General features: G+C 45.9%; 1 protein-coding gene across 2 annotated transcripts in view; it reads left to right on the top strand.

The window, feature by feature from the left end:
• Positions 1–353: 353 nt before the first annotated feature.
• The window catches only part of LOC103754906 (calpain-5), a 53,845-nt gene continuing 43,927 nt past the window's right edge, over positions 354–10,271 (top strand). Inside the window, exons 1-3 of one of the 2 annotated variants that reach the window (XM_008920782.3) lie at positions 354–502; positions 8,859–8,939; positions 9,758–9,928. In XM_008920782.3, the coding sequence (XP_008919030.2) occupies positions 9,764–9,928 (165 nt within the window). In that variant the 5' untranslated portion in view covers positions 354–502; positions 8,859–8,939; positions 9,758–9,763. Of the gene's footprint in view, positions 503–8,858; positions 8,940–9,753; positions 9,929–10,271 lie in introns of both variants that reach the window. The other variant, XM_018083316.2, reaches the window with a different exon arrangement.

Genomic DNA, 10,271 nt, shown 5'->3' with positions numbered 1-10,271 from the left:
GTTCTGCTGCATCTCCTGCCCCATCCAGCTGCATCCCATGAAAGCTGTGTGGGACTCTTCTGGGTGGGTGTGTCGGGAGGGACAGAGGCAGAGGCACTGACACTGGTGGCTTTACGCAAGTGAGGAGCACTCTGCAGCCTAATAAGGAATGTAACTTTTTTTTTTCGTGATGCACATTAATCTGTTCTGTTTTCCCTACAGAAAAAAAAAACCCCTCCTGCAGCTCTTGCCAAACAGCCTGGCTTCATCTCCTCCTTTAAAAGTTCATTCACAGTTACAGCCGCGGTCACAGCTCACAGGCAGCTTGTCTGTCAGGAGTGCACAGGGCTCTGCCTTTTGGGTCCCTGTGACATCCCTGGAAGGGGCATCCTGACACCACCCCTGCTGGAGATGTGATCGTGGTACAGTCCAGAGGATTCCAGGTTAAGGCTTTGGGGGATCAGTGTTTGCAGGAGCCACTCTGGAGTTTGATGTGCCCCGAGCAAGGTCTGACCTCACCCAGGTGAGTGCCAGGGGCAACCTGAAAACTGCCATTCTCCAGATTTGCAACTTTATCACCAGGATGAAAACTCTCTGTGTCATCAGGAACAGGTGCTTCAGCCAGCACAGTGAGAAAATTATTTTGATTACTTTTTGATTTTGTTTAATGTACATTTCTTTCAGAAAGTCACATCTCAACTCTATACTAACTCTTAGCTTTATTACAGGATTTATTGCCAAGGCATGGGTGCTCTCCTTTCTTCTGGGATAACCAGTTTCACACTAGTCATCTCTACAGGCATCATTAACAGTTATTCCAAATAGAGGGGCCAGACTGATAAAATGTGATTTGATCTCTGCTCTTATAATTCCATTTGCCATACTGTCTCTGGTCTTCCAAAATACTATCAGTTCTCGCTGTGGAGTCTTTCATTGTGAAATTTCTTGGTTGTTTTGTTTCTAGTGAAGGAGAGATTTTTATACCGTGTCTAAAATAATTAATAAGTGAATATACAAAATAATGGAGTGGTCTGATAAGGAGTTAACCATTAATTTGCAACAAATTTTTTTTAACTGATTTTTATGAAAAGGCAGAATTCTGAAGAATTCTGAAGAAAGTTGTTTCCTGTGGTTCCAGCACAAAAGCTTGGCTTGAATGAATCAAGTGACAATGCTGTTGACATTTTCTTCAGAGCTTGTTATATATAACTCATCTGGATTAATGGTAATTGTAACAATTGGCATCTACTGTACTAAATTCCTTTTAAAAAAAAGTCAAACTAGAATTGCACCTCCTGAGGTAGCTGAAAAAGTGTCTGATCCCGAGGCTATAGTGAAAGCCACTGAAGGTAGGATTTTTTTGAAGCCTGCAGTCACCTGTGCACTTTGGAAAATCCCCTCTGCCTTAAAAGTGTGTCCCGTAGCCACTTTGTGTCTTCACTAAAGAGAAAATTTGTATCAGTTTAGCTGAAGGGTCAAGCTGTGCTGAGGCTGGATCCTGTGCAATACACACAGGATTCTCTCCTCTCACTGGAGAGACAAAGTGTGACATAAAATGAACGGGTGGCAATTGCTGTCCTGAAACAGAAAGGACCACCCTGAGTACTTGCTCTTGAGACCTGTTGGAAAAGGGGCACATCCTCATGGTGCTGGTGCACAGCTGTTTGGAAAAGCATTTTAATCTTGCTTGCCAGCTGCAGGTAGATGTGCTGGTGTTGGTCTGCAGTGCCACGTGTTCATCCTGTACCATCACCCCACTGCTCTTGGGGTCAGAGACCCTCACAGTCCGGATGTGCAGAGGGTTTTGAACTTCTGAATGCTGGCCAAGACCTAGCAAGAGACTTAAACATCTGCACTGGCGACAGAGACAAAACACTGGGGCCTTGAGGATGAGATAGAGTGTAAAAAAATTGTCTCAAGCTACTGCTTAATGTCTAAACTGTGAAGTGCATCATGGGCTTATAGCTCGTGGACTTTGGGTGCCCTTAACTTAGTACATGATCAGCAGAACAGAGCTGGTGGCTGCCAAACAAGTTTGTGCCTCTGGCTGAGCCCCTCGGGGTCTTGGTGCAAGAGACCTTCCAGCAGTTTATTTGTCATGTGTGGACAGGACCAGGAGCCACACAAAACACAGTTGGGAAAACCCAGTTTGGCTGAAGGCAGTGGGGCAGCATGTGCTGTTTTTTGAGAGCAGAAGCCTCTGTCTGGGAGCGCTGGCCGAGCAGTAACTGTGTGTTTGGTGTGGGCAGAGACCTGTGGGGCTCCCCTCTGGGGACCAACATGGGCAGGGTGCATAGCAGGGGAAGGTGAGACTGGTCCTTGTGGCATTTAGTTGAATTGAAGGAAAGGAGCCACGGGGGTTTTATCTCTGTTTGCAATGGTCTTTAAGAATTTCAGCATTTAGTTGAAGGTTTCACCCAGAAACCAATCAGGTAGAGGAAGAAGCCTGCTCTGCTGCTAACTCCACTCCTTTTTAAGTCTTTGCCTTTGCCCAAGGGGAGAGAGAAAATGTCAAAAAGCTGTTTCACATTGGGATAAACTCTCACAGGAAAGGCAAGGAGGGGAGAGAGGGAGTCAAGCCAGTGTTTACCCTCTCTGAGTGCATTCTGCCAGGACTTTGAGCAGTTTTGACCACTCAGCAGTGTACCACTTAGCGTGTTGATTTTGCTCAGTTCTCAAGCTGTAAGGATCCCACACGCCCCTGACCATCAGCTCTACAAATCTAGGCTGCTTCTGCTCACACCAGATGGAGTTGTTCACCCTTGGGCATAATCACCTGCAAGGGGAGCTTTTCCCAGCTGCTGTTTGCCCCACCTGTCAGCCCCAGCACCCTCAGCTCTGCCCTTGAAGGCTGGAACAGCCAGACTTCTTGCTGTGGGATGAGGGGCTGCAGCGCATGGATAGCCAGCACCTCACACCCCAAAGGGCTGCAGAGCATCAGCCACGACTCCTGTGCTCCCATCCTGAGGGGTCAGAAGGGGTTTATATTTTATCTCACCAGGAACTGGTGAGATAGAGAGGCTGGGAGAGAGAACAAACTGTGAAAATCGGTGGCAGGTTCCTGGCAGAGCTCTTGCTTCACTCCTGGGCTTAGGGGATGGAAAGCTTGGTCCTGAACCAGCACCCACCCTCTGCACTGTCTTGCATGGGCTTTACAGTGTAATCTGCATTCTGGCTCACAGCTCAGGTGCTGGAGAAATTCCCTGGGTCCCAGTGAGACCCGAAAGAAAAGCCTGGTTAAGCTCTGTGGTGTTGCAAATCAAGTACTGTAATTAATTTTATTGTAGAAAGCTTTGGTTTATAGCCAGATGATCCTGCCAGGCCTTGATGCCATCTCTGAAAGCAAACAGGTTATGGCCAGTCCTGTCTCTCACGTCCAGTTACTCTCCCCCACATTCCTTCACAGAAGTGATAGGATATGGGCAGATACTCTCAGACAAAAATATGTGTTTGCCTCTCTCAATTTTAAGTGTAGCAAAACTGCACAGCAGAATAATGTTGGCACCTTCCTGTTTCTATACAAAGGCAGATGCTTGTGCCTCCTTCCCGTAGGCAATTCTTGAGCTGAGCTAAAAGAGAAATCTTTACATGCCTACTAAAGTACTAACTTACAAAGGCCATAAAATAGTCAAATTAACCTTATTTTGTTGAAAAATCAAAAAAAACCTGAATGAAAGAAGGGCCAATGCTGCAGAATCATGGTATCCCCAGAGCACACAATAAAAACTTGGTGTTTTGCCCCATCAGGGATAACACTGCCATCCAAAAAAACTGGGAAGCCCTGAGACCACAGCCATTAATACTGGACAGGGTGCTATTAAACTATCCTGTGCAGCAAATTTGACCCAAATTGAGTATGTTCTGACTAATGTAGTTGCACATACACACGACACAGATTTAACATTGACTTTATACTTTAATACTGGTTCTAACGCAGAGGAAGAAAGGACACTCAGTCCAGCATAAAGCTTCTCAGAGAAGTTAGTGTGTTGTTTAAAGAATTTGAATGAGTAAATTTCTCCAGAAGAGATGCTTCTTCTGCAGATGTAGCAGTGGAACAGCCAAGATCATGAAACCATAGAGTATGTGAAGTGGAAGCTTTTAAACTGCTTTAAGTTTCCCTGCACTCTTAATACAGATTTGCAAAGTCACTGCTTTGTAAGGACCTGTGATCATTCTGCACAGGAAGAGAGGGCAATAACCTTTTCCAGATGGAGCTCTGGAAGTGCCTTTAATTGGCAGTTTTACAGTTTTCTGGTTTTACAGAGTAATTTAAAGCTTTAGGCTGCAGGGCTGCTTTTTGGAGGCACTTACTGACTTGATTGCTGTGAAGTAAACTATGTGTTTTGAGGAAGAGATGTTTGGGAAAATATTAAACTATGTTCGCAAACAGTGAAATACTTGAGTCCTTGTTTTGCTCTCATAGACCAAACAGTGGCTTTGAGGTCTGGGGAGAAGTAAGTTTTGAAGGAGCAAAGTTTAGAGCTGAAAGGTTTTTGTGTCTTGTCAAGATGGGCCCACAACTGCAGGTACAAAAGAGAAACTCGGAAACCAGGTGGTGGTGGTTGTTATTACTGGTGAGGAGACTGCTTGCATGAAACAAAAGCAAGCTTGGTACCTGCAAATGGGTAATAATCTTAAAACTGGGTTCATGGAATCACAGAATGGTTTGGGTTGGAAGAGATCTTAAAGGTTCTCTAGTTCCAACCCCCTGCCATGGGCAGGGACACCTTCCACTAGCCCAGGTTGCTCCAAGCCCCGTCCAACCTGGCCTTGGACACTTCCAGGGATGGGACAGCCACAGCTTCTCCAGGCAACCTGTGCCAGGACCTCACCACCCTCACAGCCAAGTATTTCTTCTTAATATCCAATCTAAATCTCCTGTCATTCAGCTTAAAACCACTCCTCCTTGTCTCCACTCTCTGCCTGCGTACAAAGTCACTCTTCCTCTTTTTTATAAGCTCCCTTTAGGTACTAAAAGGCTGCAATAATGTCTCCCCAGCCTCTTCTCTTCTCCTGCCTGAACTGCCCCAGCTCTCCTAGCCTAGGATGCCACCCCAGAGCGTGGCATATGCTCTGTATATCCTTTCTGGCATCCCTCCAATGTCTTCCCAGGTGGGGGCTCCTGAACCAGCAGGAATGTGGTCCTGAGGCTGGGGTGTGCCTGAACTTGTGCAGCTTGATTTTAGGATCCACCTCTGGAAAAGCAGTTTCGTGTTCAAAGCTGTGTCCAACTGTGACCTTAAATCCTGGCTGGAAATGCACTTTGTCCTTGTAGTCCTGGTGCTGTGCATGGAAATTCCTTTGAGTTTTGCAGCTGGAACAGAAAAAGTGGGGCGTGTGATAAAATGTTAAGTGTTACAACACACCAAGCCTCCTCCTTGCAGGGGAGTTTCATCTGGCACCGAGGGTTCTCTGCAGCTGCTTGGCAGCGTTCGCCTCCGGGACTGAGAGCGCTGGGTTTGGTTAAGGCAAAACTGGTCCCGCTGTTCCTGAACCCCTCTGGCTGGAATGGGAGTGGGCGGGATGCTTGGCACACACACAGGCTCGCTGTGGGGGTGTGCTCGGCTTCACAGCTGCGATAACTGCCCTCCCTGAGTCTTTACCCTGCCTGTCACTTAGTTACGCTGAGTTAAAAACACGGGCTGGGCTGAGGGGACATGACTTTTGCTCAGCTTTGTGTGCTTATTGCATGAATCCAGGGGAAGTGAGGGTGTGGTTATCCCTCACACACCTGTCTGGACAGTAAGTCAGTGTTGTTTGTTGTGGATCTTCCATGCAGCAGCTGGGAAAGAGAAAAGTTAAGAAAGGAAAATGTGAGCGTAAAGAAACACTGTTGGATAACTGAAGTTACACTTGAATCTCATCTTAATGCTCTGGTGAGGACCTGGATTTCAAGTGAATGTCTCTTTAATTTATGGCTGCTCGTAAGGCCAGGAGCTGGTATTTGCTGCTGTGTTGAATGTGATTTAGTCGTGCTCTGGCTGGCTCTGATGGGGGAAGCGTTTCTGAGTATAAACTGTAAGTAAAAATGAAATTGTTCCGTGGTCAGGCTCAGGAGGGGACTCTGCACTGACTCAGCTTCACTCTCCCACTGAAACCCTTTTTCCAATCAAAATAGGAAACTCACTCCGGTAAAACAGAGGGTCAGACAACGACTTTAAAGCTCAGAGGTTGAAAGCTGAGAGATGTGGGACCTCCTGTACTTCTGCTGATACCACAGGTGCTGTAGGAACCTTGAGGGCAGCTGTGGAGTTGTTCTGCCTGGAGACAAGAAGTCCTGGGGAGCTCAGCTCAGAGGCTGGAAAAGATAAAAAGCAAAACTGTAATTGTATATAGTGAGGGAATAAACAAAAAATATAAGAATGGCTGACCTGTAGAACTCTTCAGGGTTGCTTTTTTCCCCCTTCCTCTCTCTTCTGTCCCTCCCCTGGAGTGGTCCCTTTCTCACTGCAGAGCAGTAAGAGTGTCTCTGAGCTGGGGTGTGGTATTTTTAGGACTGTGTTTCTTAGCCCTCACTGCACTGTGCTCAGCTCATTCTGTATCACATGGCAGTGCAGGCAGCCCTGGACAGAGGGGCTGCCAAGCCCTGCATGGTGTGCATTGGGAATGCCAGCTGAACCAGGGTAAAGCTGCTGGGTGTGGAGCAGGGGAAGCTCTGCTGCTGTGCACCGTGACTTGGAGGAAGGAGGAGGGAGGGTGGATCTTATTTTGGGAGCTTCACTGATCAACTGAGGGTCAAAAACTTGGAGCTGCTTCAAAAAAAAAAAAAATCTTGGAATGGGAGCCAAGTGCTTGCTGTCTGCCTCAGGCCACGTCCTGGTGGGTGAACCCCCCAGGATAGGAGGGCTCAGCTGTGGTCCTCCATCCTCAGGGCTCAAACCACCAGGCTGTTGCATAGAAACTGCACTGACACTCTTGACTGTGGACTTTCCAACAAGAAAGAGATACTTTTGCTGTGTTTAAAAAAGGCAGTTTTGGGTTCCTGCGAAAGTGGGTTCCTACTGGTTTTCCAGACGGTGATGGGACTTCAGTTCAGCTCCAGAGCTCAGTGTCTCCCGGGTGGATGGGAAGCAGCCAGGCTGGGCAGCCCCAGGAGCCTGAGTCGCTGAGACATGCACTCCACTGTGTGCTCTGGACGGCACAGGGAGCGTGGGGACGGGCAGGTTAAGAGCCAGACAGGAGAAACCTCCTCCTTGTGAGCTCCCCTTGGTGAGCACTGCCCTGTGCAGCCCAGGGTGAGCAGACAGCAGCCTGATTTCACGTGCTGTGCTTTATCACCACGTTCTGTGCAGTGCCAGGGCACTGGCTGTTGTGTAATGGGGTGTTAATCCTGGAAGGACTCACGTTCCAGTCCGGCAGCCAGCGAGAGAGAAAGGGCAGGGGAATGAGGTCATTAAAGACCTATCTCAATGAATTAGGCAGTGACAGCTGGAAACCTTATCACCCAGGGGCTATTTTAAAAACAAATAGGCTCGGTTTAGACTGTTAGTTAGCTTGTGGGGAATTTTTAGCAGGCGAGAATACCAGTTATCATGAAATAGTTTCTATCCCACCCAAATTAGTCAAACTATATTTTGTGGACCCTGAGCTAACTCTGTATAATTAATAAGTTGTTCTACACTTGAAATTGAAAAATCGGTTTGTGAGGGGAAGCAAGTCTATTTACCTTGTCTTGGGAGACCACCTGCCAAGTGAGATGCCTTCTGACTTTTTTTTTTTGAGAGACATAATTGAAAATAACAGAATCATGGAATGGCCTGGGTTAGAAGGGACCTTAAAGATCATCCACTTTCAATCCCTTCCACAGGCAAGGACACCTTCCACTGAATGCTCCATCCAACCTGGCCTTCCAGGGATTGGGCAGCCACAGCTCCTTTGAGCAACCTGTGCCAGGACCTCAACACCCTCACAGGAAAGGATTTCTTCCTAATATCTCATCTAAACCTACTATCTTGCAGTTTGAACCCATTCCCCCTTGCCCTGTCACTCCATGCTCTTGTGAAACAGCCCTTAAGAAAAAGGAATTTGCTAAAAATGCCATAGTATCAGTGTAGTTTTAAGTGTAGTTTTGCTTTATTGAAGCTGGATTACACAGTAACCAAGGGACTTCATGGTCCACTTTTGGAAGGGAGACCCATGGCCTGGCTGAAGGAGTAGGATTTTTTCCACTGATTCCAGCAGCATCAAGATTTGACTCAAAGTCATGACAGTCCTGATGTATGCAAAATTTATAGCTGGATTTTTGCCCTGAGAAAGGACAGAGAATGATCTGGCATTTGAAGGATTTGCCTGCTCAAAACATCAAGAATAAACTGGTTCTTTGTTCCATCACTTTGCTGTGTAAGATTCTGCTGGCAGAAATCTGGCCGTGCTTATGCTTATGGGCAAGATGGGTGCAAGAATGGCAGAGAGGTAGAAGAGCACTCCTGAATACTCTCCTCATTCCCATTAGTGAAGGTATTAGAGCAACATTTCTCATCACTGAACTACCATTTGATTTATTGGAATGGGAGAGGGGAGGTGGGAGTTGAGGGTGAGAAAAAGGGAGAAAGAGAAGGTGTTGAACCCATCCATAGACTACTCAGGCTATGGTATCTTTCACTCAGAAGAACAAAGACCATGATAAATTTGACATTTCCAAGTGTTGCTCGTTACTCTTCTGTATTCCTCCTGTTGTGCTCACACCTGCAAAGCCTTGGTTTAATTTTTCTGCAATTCATGCTGCAAATGGCTTAAGGAGCACCAGCTGATCCCACTGCAGCTGGACACAGCAAGTGGGCTGCCAGGATGGTGTGGTGTCGTGCTCCAGAGCAGTTGTGCTGGTTAATTCTTATGGTCTGACACAGGACAACTTGCATTTGTCTTTATTGCTGTAGATACCTGAAGGAAGGGAAGATAAATCTCTGACCTGTGTCCAGAAGGAAGAGGAGAGGAATTGACACAGAGGAGCTTCCAGAGTAAGTTCAGGTGCTCTTACCACTTCCTTCCTTGAAGGAGAGATAATATCCCTCATGTCTTTTAAACTTCAAACTATCCTGAATGGTTTTTGTAGTTTATTTCTCAACTGTAAAATGTTTTAAAGCAATTTATTTGAGCTCTGTGGCTGCAACCATAAACTTGTCAGGTTAGATAATCAGGACTCCGGGAACTAAGTCCTGAGAGCACATTTTTTCATCTTTTTTAGTGTTGTTGTGCTTTCTAAAGTATTTTAAACTCTCACCAATTATTTGCAACTATTTGCTACTTCTGGGAATTCAGTTCCCTGAAATGTAACATCAAGTTCAAAGACAATAGTACAAGCCAAAATATTTTCACTTAAATTGAGATGGAGAACCATAGAAATCTGGTTTAGGGTTTTTTAGGCATAAGAGTTGGTGTAGATAATTAGAGCTTTAGTGGCCAGAAGAAGAATGTATGACAGAAAGATGGTCCAACCCTTCACACATGGTGCAGACTGAGAGCCAAGCCCTGCTCTGTTACCTTACAAATCAATCAGACAAAGAAAAATGCTGGGTTTGTGACTGATCTGGACTCTTTCCTGAGAAGAATTCTGTTCAGACAAAAATATGACCCTTATATATAGGATCTTTTCGGGTTTTATAATTTTCTAGTCCACTACTTTAACATAATCTAATTTATAATCTGGGTTGTTTTGTTTTAAATAAATCAGTAATCTCCTTTGAAACAAGTTATATGTTTTAATGAGTGGTATCATCTATGGACTTTAAGGAGCCTTTGTAATTTGTACAAGCCAATATTCATTTTACCTAGACAGGGAGCTATGCCTTCATCAGTGCAGCTCTTCAGAGACCAGAAGTACCACGAGCTGAAAGAGCAGTGTATCCAGCAGAGACAGCTCTTCGAAGATCCTGAGTTTCCAGCCTCAGATGGATCCCTTTTCTATCAGTCAGCACCACCAAGGAAAGTTGAATGGAAGCGCCCAAAGGTAACTGATGATTGTTTTTTCACTCCTACTCTCTACCCCAGTAGAGGCACCTCCACCAAGAGGTGTCTGAGCAAGCCATTGTTCTGTCGTGGACTTGACACCCTCTTCCTTGGCTGTGTTTCAGTTTGGTTCTGGTGAAACCTCAGCAGCAACACCCAGAGGGAGTGTTTTCCTCTGTTGATTGATATCATCTCTGGTCTCTGTATGGCTATGCTGAAGTTACTGTGCATTTTGCCTTTGACTCGTGTAAAACCTCAATTACACACCAGGGATTTTGTATTCCAAATGAACAGCTATTGTCTTGCAAGCAAACAGTAATGCTTGTGTCTATTTGCCACTTTTA

The sequence above is a fragment of the Manacus vitellinus genome, unplaced genomic scaffold (genome assembly GCF_001715985.3).
Source record: "Manacus vitellinus isolate BGI_N305 unplaced genomic scaffold, ASM171598v3 scaffold_62_pilon, whole genome shotgun sequence".
NCBI classification, from domain to species: domain Eukaryota; kingdom Metazoa; phylum Chordata; class Aves; order Passeriformes; family Pipridae; genus Manacus; species Manacus vitellinus.
This window is presented reverse-complemented; position numbering and strand designations above follow the sequence as displayed.